The 22,593-nt window shown below is 31.9% G+C and overlaps 1 protein-coding gene across 1 annotated transcript in view; it reads left to right on the plus strand.

Annotated features, from left to right (window-relative positions):
- Positions 1 to 592: 592 nt before the first annotated feature.
- LOC127701192 (TPR repeat-containing protein DDB_G0287407-like) overlaps positions 593 to 22,593 on the plus strand; it is a 56,778-nt gene continuing 34,777 nt past the window's right edge. The window contains exons 1-12 of the mRNA XM_052205028.1: positions 593 to 914; positions 6,381 to 6,556; position 6,724; positions 7,557 to 7,694; positions 13,710 to 13,748; positions 14,347 to 14,530; positions 17,129 to 17,278; positions 17,612 to 17,823; positions 18,638 to 18,799; positions 19,350 to 19,454; positions 19,774 to 19,841; positions 21,441 to 21,525. Of these exons, the coding sequence (XP_052060988.1) occupies positions 645 to 914; positions 6,381 to 6,556; position 6,724; positions 7,557 to 7,694; positions 13,710 to 13,748; positions 14,347 to 14,530; positions 17,129 to 17,278; positions 17,612 to 17,823; positions 18,638 to 18,799; positions 19,350 to 19,454; positions 19,774 to 19,841; positions 21,441 to 21,525 (1,590 nt within the window). The 5' untranslated portion in view covers positions 593 to 644. The remainder of the gene's footprint in view (positions 915 to 6,380; positions 6,557 to 6,723; positions 6,725 to 7,556; positions 7,695 to 13,709; positions 13,749 to 14,346; positions 14,531 to 17,128; positions 17,279 to 17,611; positions 17,824 to 18,637; positions 18,800 to 19,349; positions 19,455 to 19,773; positions 19,842 to 21,440; positions 21,526 to 22,593) is intronic.

The raw sequence follows: 22,593 nt of genomic DNA on the forward strand, positions 1-22,593 counted from the left end.
TTAAGTTAGATATATTTAGACTGGTCCAGTTCAGGGGATTAAGGTTTCTGCAAGTGTTTTATTACGTACTTTTCTTATGTTTTTGACGGTTTGTAAGTCAGTAAAAGATCAATCATGATTAAGTTAATATTGACATTAAAAGACCTCCGCACAAAAAGGGCTGTTCAAATCCCCTCGCCCTTAGGGCTCGAGGATCTGAACATCCCATTTTGTTCGGAGGTCTTTTAATATCAATATTAACTTATCATTGAGCTTTTACTATTACTTAACTGTACGTTCGGTGCCTATTATTTTAATTTGAAAAAAATGGTTTTCAGATTTATCGCTAAAAGCGAGTAATGTCGTGGCGAGCAAATTAAGTATAAACAATTTCGATAAGAATTCATAAATTATTTGGATCTAAAATGCAATGTGATCTCCAAAGATACTGTGAAATGTTTTGAATAAACTTTTAATATTATCATTAAAACATTCTGACTTAATTATGATTATATTCAATCGCTTATTAACAGTTTCGCCCCTTCAACTTAAAGCTCAAATCGGAATATTGTCATCCTGTAATTATACTTTTGTTTTTTTGGTTTCGATAGACGCGTCTGCAAAAATATGAACTTGATTTTGATCTTTTTTAAAGAGCTGTAAATATGACATTGCAAACAAGAGCTCTTCAAGACAAGAGAACATGTCGAATTTTCTTTTCGTCCCCATTCGGTGGTATGGAGGACGAAAGGGGAGAACTGACAAGGCGTTACTTCCCAAAAATACACCACCTTTGTAGCTTACATGGTATTCAGTTTGTTGCAGTTGACATGAGATGGGGAATAACATCAGAAGCATCTAGTAGTGCTCAAGTCATAAACATATGCCTAAGAGAACTAGACAGATCAGACATATTTGTTGGTTTTTATGGACAGGTAAAAGATCTTTTTGTTGAATGTTCTATTACTTCAAATAGTTAAACAGTTCGAGTTTCTACATAGTTACAGTTCTATATGACATAGGTATAAGAAGATGTGGTATGAGTGCCAATGAGACAACTCTCCATCCAAGTCAACATTTATAAAAGTAAACCATTATAGGTCTCAAAGTACGGTCTTCAACACAGAGCTTTGGCTCACACTGAACAGCAAGCTATAAAGGGCCCCAAAAATTACTAGTGTAAAACCATTCAAACGGGAAAACCAACCGTCTAATCTATATAAAAAACGAGAAACGAGAATGTATGATTTACACCAAGGTTTATACAAAATTAGCCTATAAATAATGTATCTCCAGCTGCAACATCAACATAATAGCTATAATATGTTGTTTACCTAGATGGGGTGGATCTAAATTAAAATCCATAGAATTTTTTTTATTAATTTATTTGCCAAAACGTAATTTATATAATGCTTTCTTCAAAAATATAATAAAGAGTATGAGTCACAGGGCTTTTTTTTTTCACACTACAGGCAGTCAGGGGTACTACTTGTACAAGTAATTTTTATTTACTTTAAGAAGTAAATATTAATATACTTATATAAGGAAATTTGTAGGATACTTATACAAGTGTATTTTATTTACTTGTACAGGTAAAAAAAAAATGGGCTTAGTTATGTCCCTTAGACATTCAGATTTTTTGATTCAGCCATGCTGGATCTATGCGATCACTCTGGTTTTGGAGATGGTGCAGAATACTAAGTTGAAGACATATCATGAAACTAATTATGTGTTTTTATGACTTGCAAAAACTTTCTACACCATTTTAATCATAAACTGCCAACTTTTGACATGTTATTTGCCCTCAAATTAAGAAAAGATTGGTCGAATAACCCTTTTAGTTTAGATATGCACTTGCATATCGTTCCTTTGTAAATCAAAATTTATAATGATTTACTATTTATGAATTAATTTGAAAAGTATTTGTACATCAATTGAATCAGTTGATAAGAATTTTGAAAGTATTAGATTAGTATCTTATACTTGTGTAAGTGATTGTTCAATGAAATTTGGGTCAACATGTGTATTAATATATCTAAGTTGATTCCCACACTTTTTTGAAATGGCATTACTCCAATTCTTTCCATAGGCAAGTAAGAGTCATTATGATTATCAACTGTCATGATTTTCAAATAATTACACTCAAAGGTGTAAGTGTCAATTGGAAACAACTCCAGTCTTAAATCACCAAAGTTAATATCTCGTGACCTGTTACATAATTAAATAGACACACCTAACTGAATACACACATTCTTGACCTCAATAGTATACCTACAAATGTATTATTTATTTTGATCCACACAACATTAAAATATTCTGTTAATTTTGCTAGCTAGCTGAATGATTAATCAGATGTGGGTTATTTTCAATGAAAAGATAAAAAATGAAAAAAATATGTATACAAAATGCAAGCAAATTTTATTTCACTTGTAAAAACAGTGTCATTATCATCTGTCACATAAGTCAATAATCAATTAGTTCTTATTAATTAGTTACAATTATCAGAAATTTGGTTGAAACAATAAACAAAATTGCATAACTCTTACCTGAGCATTTTCTGCCATAAAATTTATTTGTTTGTTCTACATTTATATCCCATTATATTGCTATTTAACAGTAATTGGAAATATCTCAGCATTAGGTATTTGTTCATTTAATTTGAATACAGGAAATTTTTTTTTTTAATGAAGAATGAACACCAATTTAGATAAAAAAATAGTTATTATTTTTTTTAATTTTTGTTGTTGAGAATATGGATTTTTAATGCATATTTCTGGAAATTATTAAGCCAGTTATTATTAATGGCATATAAAAAGATATATTACTTGTTTGACGATTTCCCTTTCCATTCTTGCCAATACCATGAGATTGCAAATATTTATAAAAAAAAAAACTGACAGAGTCTAAAATTGAAATATCAATATTTATATCAATATTTGCATCAATATTGCGAAATTCCTTACCTTTGGTCAATAACATAGAAATTTAACAGAAAGATTGGAAATGAAAAGAGAAAAAAATATTGAAAAAATTATGGTCAGAAAGAATATCAGACTAGCTATGAATATGGCTGGATCACAACATCAACGATGCTTTGATTTACTTATACAAGTAAAAAAGTCATCCTATCTTCTTTTCTTGAATTCTTAGGACTTTCTTTGCTCTAATAGAATTTTTAATTGTCTGTCCTTTGCAGATGTCTTTACTAATCATTTATGTGTAATTTCATGGACAATGAAAATCTCATTTGTCTGTTATCTTCAGAACACTGCTCATTTAAAAGCCCCCAAGGGGCAATTTTTGAAGGCCTTGCGCAAATACTTAAGATCTTTGCTCAATCAGTTTCTTTGTTGAATTAATGAGATGAAACATTGAACTATAATCAAAAATTATGAACTAACATGAGAAAAATTTTTAAAGGCATGTTTTTACATCTCAAAACTTGAGAATTTTTGTGGGAAAAAAAAAAAATTACTTATACAAGTAAATTTTTGAGAAAATTAAGGGGAGATTATTCAAACATCATAATTAACTTATATAAGTATATTTTATTTACTTCTTCAAGTAAATAAAGATTACTTGTACAAGTAGTACCCCTGACTGACAGGTTTTGCAAAATTATCAGATTATGTATGGAAAAAGCAATTTTGTGTGATAAAAAGAAAGCTAAACCATAGAAATTAGAATTTAAATATAAAATATGAGAAGATAGCTCTTATGATATGATTTCAGAAAAAAAACAATGGGGTCACTGGACTCATTTTCTTGCTACGTATTCAAATAGTTGGTAAATTCATAACATATTCTATTGTTAAAGTTACTTTATCTGAGTTATCTCCCCTGATGTGGCAAATTTGAAAAATTAAATCAAACCAAATATATGTTGTTTTTGTAAAATATGATAGCCGTAAAATATGATGAAATACATTATTCCTATATTATGAAAAGTCTTGCACATGAATTCCTTGTAACTCTCGAAATTTGCACATTTCATTAAAGATCTAGACTGATTATTTGCTCCTTTCAATATATTTTTTGCCAATCTGCATACATGTGACTGAGTTGAGATGTGATGTGATGGATCAACGACATACTACTTTCGATGACAGAAACCAATCCAACGCTGTACAGACTACGATAGGCTATAATCCACGTAGGGCGAATTCCCGCGTCAGCATACACTCCAAAACCCATTATGGATGGGGGAGTGTTATACTGACTGACGTCCGAGGGCTGTATCGTAGGTGTTAGATAATGGACCGCCATTTCACTGTCTCACGACTTTGGTCCTGATAATGCTGTCTGTCATCTTTATTACTATGTCCGAGACTCATCGACCAGTACTCCATCATTGTGGTTAGCGGGCTGCCAAGCTGACCAGCCTGGCCCTGAAAGCAGCCGTTGTGAAGTACAGACTCAAAAGAAACATCAAAATAGTAAACAAACCAAAAACAACTCACCAAAACCAAGATGGCCGCTTACCAAAATGGAGCCTTCAACCTGTTCCTGACCACCAACTGCAGAAAATATTTAAAGCTCACCAAACGCCCTCGGGCACGGAGCTGACCGTGCGAGGGATGTAAATCCAGTCATGATTGTTAAACACTTCCATCATCATGACTGAGTTGACTGACCGTGCAAGGGCTGTATACCCAGTCAAGGTCGTTAAAAACTCCCATCATCGACTGAGTTGTCAAGTTGCAACTGGAGATATTTGAAATTTTTCACCTAGAGTTTGGGTCTCATAATTGGAGATTTTTTATTGACATTTTTATTGACGTTTTCAATGATCATTTTGATGATAAAGCTGCATATTCCATACTGAAGAAAAAAAAAAGTTTTTCAACATTTGTTTATAAATAAGTAAACAACGATATAATTTATGTGCACTTGGTAAATTTCACTGTTTTGTTATCATGTGAAATATTTGTCTGTATTAAGATATTTGTATATGATTTTTTTTCCTCTACTAATTATTCTTTTTTTGGTCTCTCTCAGTGTGATCCTTAGGTCCAGTTTCTAATAATGATTAATGTTTCATATTGATCTCCTTCTTTTCTTTTTTTTTATATTCTAGACAATTTTGTTATTGCCAGATTTAGCATGATCACTCTCAAGGGTATCATACTACTAGGGGTTGTTTAATGACCTTGACTACCCATGAGGGTCTCGCATGATTGATGGGTATCCTACGAGTTAAATAAATATCTTATCAATTTTAATTTAAGCATTGACAAGAAGTATGGATCTCTCAAATTATTTTCATAATATTATTTCTTATTTATCCTAAGAAATTTAAAATCATTAAATTACCAAATCAAATCAAATCAAATCAAATATTTTATTGTCTTATAAACTTTACAGTTTGTGACCAACATGTATTAACACAATAAACATATATACATACATATCAAACAAACACAATAAAAACAGCATCAAAATTTATAAAAACAAACAAGTTGTTAAGAGTCCCCTGCCCTCAGTTCTAATGACTTTTTCAAGAAGGATCCTAACTTATTTGTTTGTAAAGGCGTTGATGGATTTAGTAAATAATGAATTTTTTCTTCTTCATTTAAATTATTAAAGTTATTATTTTCAGTACATATGTGTTCAAAAAAGGCATTTCTTAGTGTTTTATTATAATCACAATAGAGTAAAAAATGTTTCTCATCCTCTAGTATTTTACATTTATGATTACCATCCCTTATATACTTCTTTGTTTAATTTGTATTTCAGTTACCAGTATATTTTTTACCAATTTACATTATTTTATGGAGAGTTACACAAAACATGGTAAAAAAAGCGAAGTAACTCAAAATTTCTATCAAGTGTTTTCAAATACACAGATTATTTATTACCTAACTGCAGTTGGCCTGAGGTAAAAGGCATTAATTTACACAAGTTCTTCGATATACAGGTAAAAATTACCTTCATCAGTGACACAAAATCGATATAAGATTGACATCAATGGTAATAAAAAATGAAGACACATAAATTTTTTGGTGTTGAAATATTGAAAAAATTTGAAGATTTGAATTATTAACTGGAGGGACAGAAGAGGGCAACAAAATTGTGAGCTTTTGACTCCCGACGATAAACCAAAAATCTATTGATTATTTAATACATTGGCTGTAGAACATGTCACAATCTCACACAGAACTTTCTACAGGAGTTGTCTAAGAGTTTTCTTTTAGAGTGGCCTGATTTGTTTTTAAAACAACAAGATGCATCTTTAAATGGGTCTGACCAGTGTTTCTATCTGGACCAAGTTGTCTTTAAAAGTGGCCTGAGTTTTCTTTAAATTGGTCTATTAGTTGTCTTTATTTTGAATAGTCCCTATTCAGTTGCAAACCCTTATGAAGGATAATCTATAATTTTTCAAATGTATATATATTTTACAGAGGTATGGTTGGTTTGGTGCTGAAGACAAAGCTTTACAAGAAAACTTTGATAATGCTGTACAACAATATCCATGGTTAGATCAATACAGAGATAAAAGTGTTACAGAATTGGAATATCTTCATGGTCATTTGAATAACCCTGGTGATATGCCTGCAGTAATATGCTTTAGAGATAAGTTTAGTATTATTTATTTGTAAAATATTATAACATTTAACATGATCACAGGGGGAAACTGAATTGGTGCAGTTTTTCAGAATTTGATTTTTTTTTTATATTAAACTTACATTTTGTAAATAAGTTAAATTGCACATCTGCCATTTCAACAATTTACTCTGTTTACAGGGTGAGTCCGAGTATCCCTGTTATTAGTAACTGAATTTTTTTAGGGAAATAGTTCAGTAAAAAGTAATCAAACATTTAAATTCTTATTATGATTGCCAATGAGACAACTATCCACCAAAGTTCAAATGAAGTGGATGTAAGCAATTATAGGCAACCGTACGGCCTTCAAGTATGAGAAAAACCCATACCGTATAGTCGGATAAAAAAGGCCCCAACATGAAAAATATGAAACGATTCAATTGAGAAAACTAACAGCCTAATTTATAACAAAACAATTTATGAAAAACAAATATGACAGACATGAACCAACGACAACCACGGAAATACAGGCTCCTGACTTGGGACAAGCACATAAAGAATATGGTGGGGTTCAACATGTTTGTGAGCGCTCAACCCTTCCTTAACCTGGGACAGTGGTGTTACAGCACCACATAAGAACCCAAGCTGTTTTTCTTATTATTATGTTTTATATTGTGATACATGTTCATCAAAATGTGTTTTTTCTTTTCTTTATCCATTTTCTATGTAATTACTATCTGATACATATATTTGTTTTGATATTGCAAAAGTGCTCTATTTTGCCATTTAGTAGATAACTCTGAAGTGACCCATGTCGCATGTTAACATAGCTTTATATTTCAGAAGTCGTCAATGATTAGTATATAGACAGCTCAATTATCATACTATGAATTTTCTGTATCACTGTTGAATATGTTTCCCTATCCTCTTTGCTCAGAGAAGTTTTATCATTGTCGGGAAATCGTACACTCAGGTGTCTGAGATTTTTATTGTACATTAATCTTGTTAATAGATTCTTAATGACTTGATTTTAGGCTTATGATGACATAAAAAGACAAGAAGGTTCAGACATTGGTGATAAGAAGCAAGTTTTTAAATATTCAGCAGAGAGTGAATTATCTACACAATTAATGGATGATTTAAAGAAAAGGATACAAGAAACAAAAGAGAAGGTATATATATATATATATATGTATATATATATATATATATATATATATATATATATATAACCAGTCTAAAAGGGTACAACATCGTACCTGCTAGTCAAATGCGTTTTGTTAAAATATACTTTTTCACTCGTTTGGTCTTTTGGAAAATGTTGTTTGTGCTGTATTTAGACCCCTCTACCAAGAAATTTGTTTTGCAGGCACACGTATAAAAATTGCGGTTTTTATGCAACGCAATCATAGGTTTGCACGTTGTTTTCAATTTAGACTTGTTTATATTTTTTCGTTTGGGCTTGTATTATATTTGCCTTCAGGTTTATATGATCCGTTCATCCTATTTTGACTCTTTCAAAATTCAAGAGTCTATCCTAAAATGAGGTAAATTATATGGCCTTCCAAATATGGTTTCGATTCCTAACATCACTGAAGAGACATTTTAAAATTGTCGAAATCCGGATATGGTGTACAAATTTTTGCACCTCATGTTTGCGGTATACCATCTTTTCCGCAAGTTTATTGTTTTCTGTTTGGTAATAAATTTATAATAATAAGATCTATTTTGTTACATCTTGTGATCCGTTTATTTGGCAATCGCCAATGGCAGTCAGCAGGGTTTAAGAACATCAGTTGTTCGACCTGCTAGTCAAATGCGTTTTGTTAAAATATACTTTTTCACTCGATTGGTCTTTTGGAAAATATTGTTTGTGCTGTATTTAGACCCCTCTACCAAGAAATTTGTTTTGCAGGCACACGTATAAAAATTGAGGTTTTTATGCAACGCAATCATAGGTTTGAACGTTGTTTTCAATTTAGACTTGTTTATATTTTTTGTTTGGGCTTGTATTATAAAAAGTTGCCTTCGGGTTTATATGATCCGTTCATCCTATTTTGACTCTTTCAAAATTCAAGAGTCTATCCTAAATTGAGGTAAATTATATGGCCTTCCAAATACGGTTTCGATTCCTAACATCACTGAAGAGACATTAATTGTCGAAATCCGGAAATGGTGTACAAATTTTTGCACCTCATGTTTGCGGTATACCATCTTTTCCGCAAGTTTATTGTTTTCTGTTTGGTAATAAATTTATAATAATAAGATCTATTTTGTTACATCTTGTGATCCGTTTATTTGGCAATCGCCAATGGCAGTCAGCAGGGTTTAAGAACATCAGTTGTTCGACCTGCTAGTCAAATGCGTTTTGTTAAAATATACTTTTTCACTCGTTTGGTCTTTTGGAAAATGTTGTTTGTGCTGTATTTAGACCCCTCTACCAAGAAATTTGTTTTGCAGGCACACGTATAAAAATTGAGGTTTTTATGCAACGCAATCATAGGTTTGAACGTTGTTTTCAATTTAGACTTGTTTATATTTTTTCGTTTGGGCTTGTATTATATTTGCCTTTGGGTTTATATGATCCGTTCATCCTATTTTGACTCTTTCAAAATTCAAGAGTCTATCCTAAATTGAGGTAAATTATATGGCCTTCCAAATACGGTTTCGATTCCTAACATCACTGAAGAGACATTAATTGTCGAAATCCGGATATGGTGTACAAATTTTTGCACCTCATGTTTGCGGTATACCATCTTTTCCGCAAGTTTATTGTTTTCTGTTTGGTAATAAATTTATAATAATAAGATCTATTTTGTTACATCTTGTGATCCGTTTATTTGGCAATCGCCAATGGCAGTCAACAGGGTTTAAGAACATCAGTTGTTCGACCTGCTAGTCAAATGCGTTTGTTAAAATATTCTTTTTCACTCGTTTGGTCTTTTGGAAAATGTTGTTTGTGCTGTATTTAGAACCCTCTACCAAGAAATTTGTTTTGCAGGCACACGTATAAAAATTGAGGTTTTTATGCAACGCAATCATAGGTTTGAATGTGTTTTCAATTTAGACTCCTGTACGAAATGGGACGCCCGTAAATGACACGGAAACCAGGCGTAGAAATCATACTTTATCAGGGCATCATTGTAGTGTTTACGGAATGCATGTCCAGGTGTCAACCAGGCGTCAACCAGGCGGAAACCAAGCGTAACTGAGGCGGAAACCAGGCGTAATATTTAAATGAGTACGCCTGGTCCACAGAAAACCAGGCGTTATATGCAAATGAGTACGCCTGGTCAATAAAAAAAACAGGCGTTATATCCTTACATAATACTACACTTATTTTAAATCAGTGTTTTACCCTAGCTGTGTACTTTTGTGTATTTGATACAAACTTCTGTACTATTGCTTAAATTTCTCATTGTTTGACATGAAACTTGAAATATTAACCATTAATTGAAGAAGCTATATAAATAAATACATATTGGACAGACACTGGCTCAAATAAGTTTAAGTTTAAATTAGAATTATGGCAATTAATTCTTCCTGAAATAAAACCAGCATTTTAACTAAGTTTTTTTTTGAAAATTAATGTCATTTGAACCAAAATATCAATGATAATACTGCAATTTAACTTAATGTGAAAGATTTTAATGTTATCCAAGGATGAAGGTTTTCAGAATTCAAAATTACTGTTAAAAAATAAAACTTTGTTACTCACATAATTATCTCTTACCATGTATATTACTTTCCTTTTATTTCACAATTTTCATTAATCAATTTGATTCCATAATTCCAATTTCAAATTCTTCCAAATTATCCCTGAATATATAAAGCTGCCATAAGTCCAACTCTTGCAAAATAATACCAAAGAGCCAAATTTTGAAAAAAAAAATCCCATGATCCTTTATCAACAAAGCATTATGGGTATTATGATTTACGCCATTACAACAGTTTTACGCCCATAGGAAAATTTACGCCTTGCTTATTTCAATTTACGCCAGGTTTACCATATTTTCTACGCCCGTAAGGACTACAAATTTACGTTTCCTGTTCCGTTACGCCTGGATCTGGACACGTAACTACCACTTACGCCTGGTTTACGCCAGATTTCCAGGCGTAATACGCCTTATAATTTCGTACGGGAATTTTGTTTATATTTTTTCGTTTGGGCTTGTATTATATTTGCCTTCTGGTTTATATGATCCGTTCATCCTATTTTGACTCTTTCAAAATTCAAGAGTCTATCCTAAATTGAGGTAAATTATATGGCCTTCCAAATACGGTTTCGATTCCTAACATCACTGCAGAGACATTAATTGTCGAAATCCGGATATGGTGTACAAATTTTTGCACCTCATGTTTGCGGTATACCATCTTTTCCGCAAGTTTATTGTTTTCTGTTTGGTAATAAATTTATAGTAATAAGATCTATTTTGTTACATCTTGTGATCCATTTATTTGGCAATCGCCAATGGCAGTCAGCAGGGTTTAAGAACATCAGTTGTTCGACCTGCTAGTCAAATGCGTTTTGTTAAAATATACTTTTTCACTCGTTTGGTCTTTTGGAAAATGTTATTTGTGCTGTATTTAGACCCCTTTACCAAGAAATTTGTTTTGCAGGCACACGTATAAAAATTGCGATTTTTATGCAACGCAATCATAGGTTTGAACGTTGTTTTCAATTTAGACTTGTATATATATATATATATATATATATATATATATATAATAAACAAAAGAAAAGTAAAGAAAGGCAACTTTTACATAGAAAAGTAGACATAGTCTAAGATTGATTCGACATCTGATAGCCTTTTTGGGACTTGCTGCCACCATGAGACATCAGAGTGCATTCAATATAGAAAACATGGAAATTTCTGATGTGGTGGAAAGTTTCTGTCTCCAAATCGTAATTTAAGAGATCTTTTTTCAAGCTGATAGAAATAGCTTTGTTTGTTTCCTTATTTATCTTTCTTCAAGAATATGTACCTCTTATTCATTGACTTTCCATTGTAGCATAATTTATCTGCTTGACAATGGATCTTTTACAATTTCAAAACAGAAACATGCAGTCTAGTCTGGCTTGGCAATTTCAATTTTGGCTATATGAAATGTGCTCAAAGGTCCTACTGCCAGAGGAAGTCACAAAAAGCTGTGAGATGTCAGAGCAATTTTGGACTTAAAAGTAGTATAATGATGTTTTATTGTAAATTCAGAAAACATCGTGTGCATTTATTATTGCAACTGACAATAAGTCAAGAAGAAATTAATGTGATTCATATATTTGTTGTACATGTAGTAGAATATTACTAGCAAAGAAGTTAATGCAAGTTTAACTTTAGGAATGTCCATGATGTCACATTATTTGCTTGAGTAAATATTTAACATGAATATTTGAATTAATAGTATCTTTTTTCATGCCACGTATGCCATCTATTAATTTTCCATTCAAAATCTGGTTTTTCAGACAAAAGGCTCTATAAAAATAAAGTTTGTAGAGTGCAGTGATTTTAGTGAATATTATGTAATATTTATTAAATATTATACAATTACTGTCTTTTGATGTGGTAAATGTGTGGTTTTATTGACTTTTGAAAAAGTGAATGTCACTAGGTTTTTCAAAAGTCAATTAAACCACATATTTACTGAAACAAAAGACAGTAATTGTTTTATTCCATGTTCCGAGAGAGAAAAATATGTTTAAAATAACAGTTATTTACCAAAACCAACTAAACGTCAAACATTGTATCGTAATTATACACGTAAATGCATGTGACGTTTTGTGCGGTGAATATACTTTTTCCGCAGGTGAATATGCATATTTATTCAAAACCCCATTCATACAGAAAAACCTACTAAAGTTCTATCAATATGGAATAAAATTTCTTATTTTTAGACTTAGAGAAATGTAAGGTATTATAAATGTTTGTTGGAAGTTCTTTCAAATGCGCATCTTTTTTGTAACCTTGATATCTATAAGTATTTTATACAGTTTGTTGCAAAAAGTGTTTATAATAATAAGAAGATGTGGTATGATTGCCAATGAGACAACTCTCCACCAGAGACCAAATGAAGTAGCACATAAGAAACTATAGGTCAACTACAGCCTTCAACAATTAGCAAAACCCATACTGCATAGTAGGCTATAGGCTATAAAAGGCCCTGAAATGACAAATGTAAAACAAGTTAAATGAGAAAACTAACAGCATGATTGCATATCTTATGTTTCCTCTTCGGTGAAGGAATTAACTGTAATTGTTTCTTCACATTATTAAATGCTTACAATGTCATAGAAGGAATATGAAAAACAACCAGCAATGACAAAGCTCTCCTATTAAAGTACTTGACAAATTACTGTTGAAAAATTAGTTAAAATCCCCACTTAGAACAGTCATATCCACTTTTTTTAATTCAATTTATATCAGTAACGTCACTTGTAATGTTTCTAACTCATCAACCTTGTGAGGTTTTTAGTCACTTTAATGTTCAACTTTAACAAATTCTCCATTATTTTTGTATTATAGCTTCTGTGATGTCATTTTAATTTCTGTCTGAGATTGTTAGAGCTTTAATGCTAAAACAGTCCATGAAATGAAGATGTTTTAAGTTTTTTAAGTCTGCTTAGTTATTTTAGTATTCGAAAGAAATGAGCAATTCCTCACAAAAATGAATGCAAAATAAATTAATAGTAGGATAGACCATGACTGGTATCACTAAAAATACCAGATTGTAGGCACATGGTTTATCAAATTATTTTGATAAATTTCCAATTTCCAGCAAACATTTAGCTTAGAAAAAGTTTTGAATTAGTAATTTTCAGCAAAATTTCTATATATGCCGCAGGATAGGTCAAACCTCTAAATATTTTAAAACCACAATTTAATATGATACAGAAATGATAATTTCATTTTGCTGTGTTATTTCAGAATTATTAGTAAAAATTTTGAATAATTATTTCCCAGAAAAAAAGGGTATAATGAAAAACAGATAAATATACAAATATAGTTACTTTCTTTTTCAAATAAATATTCAGTTTGTTTAAGTATTTTGATTGATTGCTGTTTGCATAATGTCCAGTGGCAAATATTTCATCCATATACAGAACGAAAGAGTTTTGAACAATATTTAAGTATACAGACACAGTTTTCTGAATTATTAATCATTATTATTTGTTCTGATATTTTTTGTAGACACTTGGTGTATATATGAATTACAAGACACCAGCTGAGGTAAGACTTGTTGAAACTGTGAATGTTGCATTTAGTGATATTATGTATATATTTATAGATTTAAGATATTTATACATCGTATGATTTATAAAATGCATTAGACTTAAAATTTAGTGTGCAATTAAAAAATGACTTTAAAAACTCATCAAAGATACCATTAGCATGATTAGGCTTATGATTTGATATGCCAGAGGTGCATTTCTTCTATATAAGTCTCATCAGTGTAGCTGGCTTTAAAACTGACAATGGCATTGATAAGTAAACACAGTGTGTTTGTCATTTACAAAGGTCTGTTTGACTCCAAACTTAATTGACTAAGATTTCCAGCTTTCCTGCAGAAGGCTGTGGTTCTCCCCTGGCACTCAGTCTTCCTGTACCAATAAAATCTGGCTGCCAGGATGTTAGCCAAAAGTGCTGAAAGTGGTGTTAAACACCAACAATCAATCAATCATTTTAAAAGTTGCATGTATGCATATCTTTATATCCTGTTTAGAATGATATTGCCTGTTTGTAACTGTTTTATGTAGGAGACTTTTTCTGTAGATAGGCAGTTATTATTTTTTCATGCTGTATATTGTTAATTTGGTGCTATTTATAGGGTGCAGAACTCATGTTCAATGACATATGGAAATATTTAACAGAAGTCCTTTTAAAAGATGCAAGGGTTGAATCTAAATCAAGTCGGATTAATTCTGAACATGATGCTTTCCTGTCAAGCAGAAGTTTACTATATGTGGGGAATGAAAGTTATATACAGAAGCTTACAGCTAATATTAATTCAGGTATGTCATATCTTGGAACATTTTGATTTGTTTGAAGACCATCTTTCAACACAGGGCTCAGGAATCTTATTTAAGTTGGAAATATGCTCTTAAGTACCCAATGAAAATAAGACCTGGTTTGTTTATTCCTAAGTGTTTTCATTGAATAAGAATATATTATGATTTAAAATAAAATTCCCAAACCCCTTTGTTTTAAATCAAAAATTAGATTGGAGAAGAAGGAGTAAGCTTAATTTGCATGAAAAAAATGGTCTAATGAAAACCAGAGAATAACCAATTTATTGAACTACAACGTTATAATTTATCTTTTTAAACTTTAAGTTACTGACGGGTCTGAAATGATGTGGGCATAACAACTAAAAATTTGGATTTGTGTTTATTTGTATTTATTAGTATTAATGGAGTTATTTAGGTACAGTAAAATATTTCTTACATCTGGTTTTTATTGGTAAATAGCTACATTTGTTACCAAAGGGACATAATTTACAATTTTAAACTTGATATCAAAGAACTTTTCATAATCAAAATTTCAACAAAGAATACAGGCCAAAATATAATGTATTATACTTATAATTGAACATTAATCCCAAATTTTATGTCTTAATGAAGTTATTAAACATTTAAAGGTACGACTCCATTGTATTTTACCATAAATCAAGTAAGTTAAAGTTGGAATTTCTCTTGATGTCTCAGTTGATGACCTAAAAAAGAGTGCTTTCACCTGACAGCACGAGTATGATAGTCAATTTGCCATTGTATTTAAGTATCACACAACCAATTCACCCACTAACATTTAGAACATATGTAACAGTAGCCCTACTCTGACAAACAAGAGTGCTTTTGATGATGCTGTTTGCTTAAACTAACATTTCAATTTGCATGATTTTCAGAATGAGAAATACATTTTGACCAATGAAAATTAATGTAAACTATTGAAATGTCACAAAGAAAAGTAAATACGAAAAAATGCACACATAATCAATGTATACACATTTTTATACAACCGCAAAAAAATTTTGCAGTCATATATTGGTATGACGTTGGCGTCGGTGTCGTCGTCGACGTCGTCGTCCGAAGACACATTGATTTTCGCACTCTAACTTTAGTTTAAGTGAATGGATCTCTATGAAATTTTACCATAAGGTTCAATACCACAAAAGGAAGGTTGGGATTGATTTTGGGGGTTATGGTACCAACAGTTACTTTAAGGAAAAAGGGGCCAAAAATAAGCATTTTTGTAACTTCCAGACATTACTTGTGTGTTAGTGTATGGATCTCTCTGACATTGTATCACAAGGTTCCATATCACAAAGGGAATGCTGGGATTGATTTTGGGGGTAATTGCCTCAAAATTTTAGGAATTAGGGGCCAAAAAAGGGGCAAAAAACAAGCATTTTTCTAGTTTCCAGACAATAACTTGTGTGTAAGTGTATGGATCTTTCTGAAATTGTACTACAAGGTTCCATATCACAAAGGGAAAGCTGGAATTGAGTTTGGGGGTAATTGCCCAAAACGTTTAGGAATAAGGGGCCAAAAAGGGGCCAAAAATAAGCATTTTTCTAGTTTCCAGACAATAACTTGTGTTCAAGTGTATGGATCTCTCTGAAATTGTACTGCAAGGTACCATACCACAAAGGGAAGGCTGGGATTGATTTTGGGGGTAATTGCCTCTAAATTTTTAGGAATTGGGGGCCAAAAAGGGGCTAAAAACAAGCATTTTTCTAGTTTCAGGACAATAACTTGTGTGTAAGTGTATGGATCTTTATGAAATTGTACTACAAGGTTCCATATCACAAAGGGAAAGCTGGTTTTGAGTTTGGGGGTAATTGCCCTAAACGTTTAGGAATTTAGGGCCAAAAAGGGGCCTAAGAACAAGCATTTTTCTAGTTTCCAGACAATAACTTGTGTTCAAGTGTATGGATCTCTCTGAAATTGTACTGCGAGGTACCATACCACAAAGGGAAGGCTGGAATTGAGTTTGGGGGTGATGAATCATAAGGGGGTTCAAAAAATTTGGGGAGGGATTTTTTTTTCTTTAAAATTTTTCATTTTAAATTGGTTATTTCTGATTTATATATAAAAGCAAATAATAATGATATGGTTAGAATAGGTAAATTAAAAAATTTTAAGGTTCTTAGACCACATTCATTCTGTGTCAGAAACCTGTGACAAATATTTAATCACAATCCAAATTCAGTGCTGTATCAAGCTTGAATGTTGTGTCCATACTTGCCCCAACTGTTCAGGGTTCAACCTCTGCGGTCGTATCAAGCTGCGCCCAGCGGAGCATTTCATTTCACATTAAAGATACCTTCTTCAGTTTTTTTCTTTATAAACAGTAAACTTTAATGATATGAAAGTTTCCCTCTAAACCACTTAGGCCAAATGTGCATCAGAATCTACTCTACATTTTTTCCTGTATCCAACATATCCTCTTCTTGCAGTCAATATTTGCCACCCATCATCAAAGTGATCCCACTTTGCAAGGCTATTATTGGATTTATTGGTAATCTGTTCTTATCCTGAAAAGGCATGAAATATTTCCCACTGGACATTAGGCAAACAACTCTTATCAAGCATCATCTATTACCATTGTAGAGAACCCAGTATGGTATGCTATAACAGGACCTGCAGGAAGTGGCAAGTCCTCACTGTTGTCCCATTGGTTGAAACAGATAAAGTCTGATGCTACCTACTCTGATCTGTGTGTTGTTTATCATTTTGTTGGTGCTGCAGAGGAGAGTACAGGTAGAATTTGTTCAGTATAGTACTGTATTCATGGTAATTAATTGGAAAACTATATCTATGATCTTGTTTTTACATCTCTTTGAATCTGTATATATATAAACCTATTTGGTGTTTGACCATGATCTCATAGGTTTTGATATGCAGAGTTTAAGTATAAGAACTAAACTGCAGGGTCATAAGAATCTCAATCATGTGATTTCCTTGTCTGTTGAAAATTTCTGTTATTAAGAGTCAGAATAACAATTCATATAAAAAACAGAATAATAATGAATCCACAGTATTTGAAATCAAAACATCCATCACTGTTTGACTCATCTATTTTATTTAATGTAGATATTAAAAGTATGCTGGGTAGGTTAATACAAGAATTGAATAATCAGGCAGGAGACAACATAGAGAAAGACCAGAAGAAAGTACCTGAACAGATGGTGGAACGAGTGAATGAGTTTGTTGTTTGTTTAGAGAGAGTCATAAGCATTGGGAAAACACCAGTTTTGGTTATTGATGGAGTTGAAAAAATCAAAAAGTCCACCAAAGTAGAGAAGGTATTTTTTTTATTGCAATCAGGTTTTTGTCTCATCTGTTATAACATTTGGGAAGGCAAGACATTGGTATAGCTTTCATGGCTACATCACGGGCTGTGTAGTTAAATATGAAAAGTAACTTGTTATGTTATCCACACTTTCAGTGGGACTAGGCAATATTTTTATGGAGGTTGTAAATCCTATGGCATGCATGTATAAGGTCAGGACACACAAAGAAGGCTAAATACATATATATGTTTTTATATAGCCTAGTTTGTTGGTCAAGTGGTCTAGGGCGCTGGACACAGTACAGGCGGTGTTGCCACAATGTCTCAGATGCAGGGTTGGAATCAAGCTGAGGGAAGAACACATATAGCAGATCTACCTTTGTTGGGCTAAATATGAGAGATGAAGTATACATAAATTATGCTGTTAGCCCAGTATAACCACAGGTTATCCAATGGAGAACGTCTGTCGTAAAGTTGTCACATATCTAGATGCAAGTTCCTTGTCTGTATTTCCACCAGGGTTCTCACTAAGGCAAGTCCGTGAGTCCTGGACTCATAAAAATCTGTCTGGACTCCTTATGTTCAAAACTTGATGTCATTTTCTTGCTCTATTTTGTCTTGGGGACTGAAATCATAAATGATATAGCAATAGAATTTTAACTTCTCACTGTTGGACTCACCATGGGCAAAAATGACGAGTCCCTGAACTTGCCTTCAAATTTCCTTAGTGAGATCCCTGTCCATAAAGATAAGAAGATTTGCAGTGAAATATCAGACAAAGTGATGCATGCAATTGAAGATTTTATATGTATATACTGTTATTGTAGCCACTGTACTGGTTGCCAAAAAATCTTCCTGCAGGAGTAAGAATGGTTATCAGTACAAAATCATCAGACCATGAAAACATTAAAGAACTGGTTGAGGAAATGAAATTTCAACAGATTGAAATTTTACCACTGACTGAATTTGAACAAAAAGAACTAAGTGAAGTAAGATTTCAGTTTGTATAGATTCTATTGTAGCTTGTCTTGTACTATATTTTGATTAACATTAAAATGCAAAAGTAAATATCATTTGTTTAGCTCATAAGTTCATATTTGTTTTAAATATATGTATGTTGAACAGTGAAAAAAGTTTTTTTTAGCAAATCAGGTCTGTTTGTAGACCTACAAAAATTCTCTTTAATTTTCTTTTTCTTTTTTCTTTTTTTTTTTGGAAAAAGTGGGGGGTGAGGGATGGGCTGTCTTTTACCTTTCTCTCTGTTCATACTTTTGATTTTGTAAACATAGATTGAACACTAATTTTAGAACGTACTGAATAAGAAAAAGAACGACATTTATTAGTTTTTTTAGTGTATTTTATTTTCAAATGTAAACTAGCTATTAGATCAGTTCCAAATTATTTATTTTTGTTGCAGCACTAGATATTTTTTAAACAACTCTTGATAAAAAGTAAAATAGTCCCATAGTCAATCTTATGAGGCTTAGTTTTGATTTATATATATATGCTCTCCTAAATCTTGATTGATTTCTTTCACAGAAAAGTCTGATGCAGAGTGGTAAGCAACTTTCGCCACCTCAGATGGAGAGGATAGTAGCTGCTGAGGAGACAAAGAACCCACTCTACCTCAAAACTACACTAAATGTAAGAATTTACTGTTGCATAACTGTAATCATGTATCACCACAGAATTTTTTTTTCAAAGGTGGAACTTATAAAGCAATTATCTTAACCGTTGAAAACTTATAGGTTGAATGTTTACCTTTTACAATACTCTTAGATACATATATATGAGGGTGCAGAAATGTATGTATTTTTATTTTATAACGAAAAAAATCAAACTTAATTATAGTCTTTCAAAACTACATTGATTAGGAATTATTTTTATGAGATACCTCATATAATCTCAAAATTTAATGGTTATGCTGAGAATTTCAAGGTATTTGCAAATATGTCTTTTCCAGGAATTAGTTGTATTTGGTTATTTTAGACTGTTGGATAAGAAAATTGATTCCTTGATTTCATGTCCAAGGTAAGTGTAACTCAGTAAAACTATACAAAGTTTGTCTAATTAGATGTGCAAATATTTACCTGAAAAGCTTTTTTTTTTTGAGACTTTATGATTTAACAGTATTTAAAAAAAATCATGGAAATTACAATTTGACTTATGATCTAGTGTAAATATTTCAAAATATGGAATAAGAATACTGGGTTCATGTGATTCCAATTTCGATTTTATGAATGAACTGCCCAAGTTGACCTGGGGTCATTTGGGGGGAAACACATGATCATAGGACATTTTGACCTAAAGATATTTGCTTTGTAACATCAAATTTTTCTGGGAAATGCACCAATTGGAAAATCATGTAATATCATTGTTTAATGGTTCACCAAAATCTGAAAATACCCAATGTAATGTGGATTTGATTTTTGAACAGTTATAACTTATGACACAATTTTTGACATCAATACAAATTGTTATCCACAATTAGAGTGCTTCCAAAGGAATTTTATTGTGAAAACTTTCAGTCCTATATCAAAGCTTATGGTTTATAGTTGTTCAGTTTATATCTGTCAGTGTTTCTTTTGAAATTTTATAGGAACTGCTGAAACTTCCAAAATAGATCCTGGATTTTAGAGGAGGTCATATGAATGTTGCCCAATCTTTGTTTATTTTCCTGAACAAAGTTGTAGAGGCAAGACTTATGCATGCTGCTTCTGGCAAAGTTTTTGATAAGGGCAGTTTATAGTAAGAGAAACCACTAACGGAAAGTCAATGATATTTGACATGCAGTTTTGTTAATGTTAGCTAATCTCAATTCCATAGATTTTATATGGCCCTGCCCCCTCATTCATGGTTCAATGTCTTTGAAACTTTTTCATATTGGTCATGTTCAAGTTTGTGATTAGGTCAGCTTAAAGGGAACTAGTATATGAGCTGTGTCGGATAGAAATAGACCTTATGCAAATGAATATCAATACATCTGTTAACATATTTCGGGTTGAAAAAATCTCAAAGTATCTGTAACTATTTGAAAATTGAGTTGATATAAGAACCCTTTAAAAGAGACCAAAATTCATTTTTTATTTTGTATTTGAATGTTCCAAAATCAATCAAAGTTTTATACATGTACATGTATACGTGCACTTGCATAAGGTCGATTTCTATCCAACCATGCACCTCATATGATAAGTCCATGACATGTGGTATGCAGATGCATTAGCATTGCCATGTCAACTATGGAAAATTTTCAGATTCCGTAAAACATATATTAATTTCAACATTTGAATTATACTATCAAACCTACATAAATCTGAAACATAGATTACATCGTAAAGTATTGCCATTTTAATATGAACATCTCGTTTTACTATAAAAATTACAAACAGGTGAGACATATTACTGTGTCAATAGTTTATATGTCAACAAATTGAGTGATATCACACTTGATGTAGTTGTAGTATTTATATTCATAGCTGATATTTTACATGAAAATAGAAACTTTAGGTTTAAAAATACATTATATAGTTCAGGGTAACATAGTTTTTTTTTGTCGTATGAAGGCCTTTAGTATAATTATGTAAAATTGTTTGTTTGTTGTCTTTTACTTTAGTTACCATATTTTTTCAGTGTCGTTGACTTATTTGACAAAGTTTTAGAAAGACTAGAAGATGATTATAATGTGAAAGAATATGCAGGAAATTTAGTGGAACAGGTATAATGATATACATGTGTTTATATACGGACTGTTACACATAATTATACCATTGATTACATTTTTGTTTGTTTGGTTATTACTTTTTTGGTAAAATTTACTCAAATTATCAAGTATTAATGAAAAACTTTAACATAAAATATTGCCCCAAAAGTTCACTTATTCTAAAAGTAGAATTATGTATGATAATTCAAAATCAGAAGAAAAAGAATAAACTGTTGAGTCATCAACCCTCAGGTTAAACTGTCAGAAATCAGTTATGATGTATTTCATTTTTGTCTCGCCTGACAGAGTCAAAAAGCTAGACATAGGTATGCTGCTCTGCTGTCGGCGGCATCGTCGTCAACAATGCATTAGTTTGTGATTAGGTCTAGTTTATGGTGAAGCACTAGTGGTAGGTCAATGATATTTAGTATGCAGTTGTATTAGCATTGGCACATCTCATTACCTTGGAGATTATTAGGCCCCGCCCCCCTCAGTCATGGTCTTTTGACTTTGAAACTTTGCTTAGTTTACATGTATTAGTTTGTGATTAGGTCAGTTTATGGGGAACCACTAGTGGTAGGTCAACGATATTTGGTATGCAGTTGTATAAGCATTGGCATATCTCATTTCCATGGAGATTATTTGGCCCCACCCCCTCAGTCATGGTCTATTGACTTTGAAACTTTTGCTTAGTTTTCATGTATTAGTTTTTGATTAGTTCAGTTTAAGGGGAACCTTTAGTAGTAGGTCAATGATAATTGGTATGCAGTTGTATAAGCATTAGCACATCTCATTTCCATGGAGAATATTTGGTCCTTTCCCCTCAGTCATGGTCTATTGACTTTGAAACTTTTGCTTAGTTTACATGGTCTATTGACTTTGAAACTTTTGCTTAGTTTACATGGTCTATTGACTTTGAAACTTTTGCTTAGTTTACATGTATTAGTTTGTGATTAGGTCAGTTTAAGATGAACCACTAATGTTAAGTCAATGATATTCGGTAAATACATTTGCAAGTTTCATTTCCATGGAGGTTATATAACCCCACTCCCTCATTATGGTTCATTGACTTTGAAACTTTTA

Source organism: Mytilus californianus, unplaced genomic scaffold, assembly GCF_021869535.1.
Source record: "Mytilus californianus isolate M0D057914Y unplaced genomic scaffold, xbMytCali1.0.p SCAF_5, whole genome shotgun sequence".
NCBI lineage: Eukaryota > Metazoa > Mollusca > Bivalvia > Mytilida > Mytilidae > Mytilus > Mytilus californianus.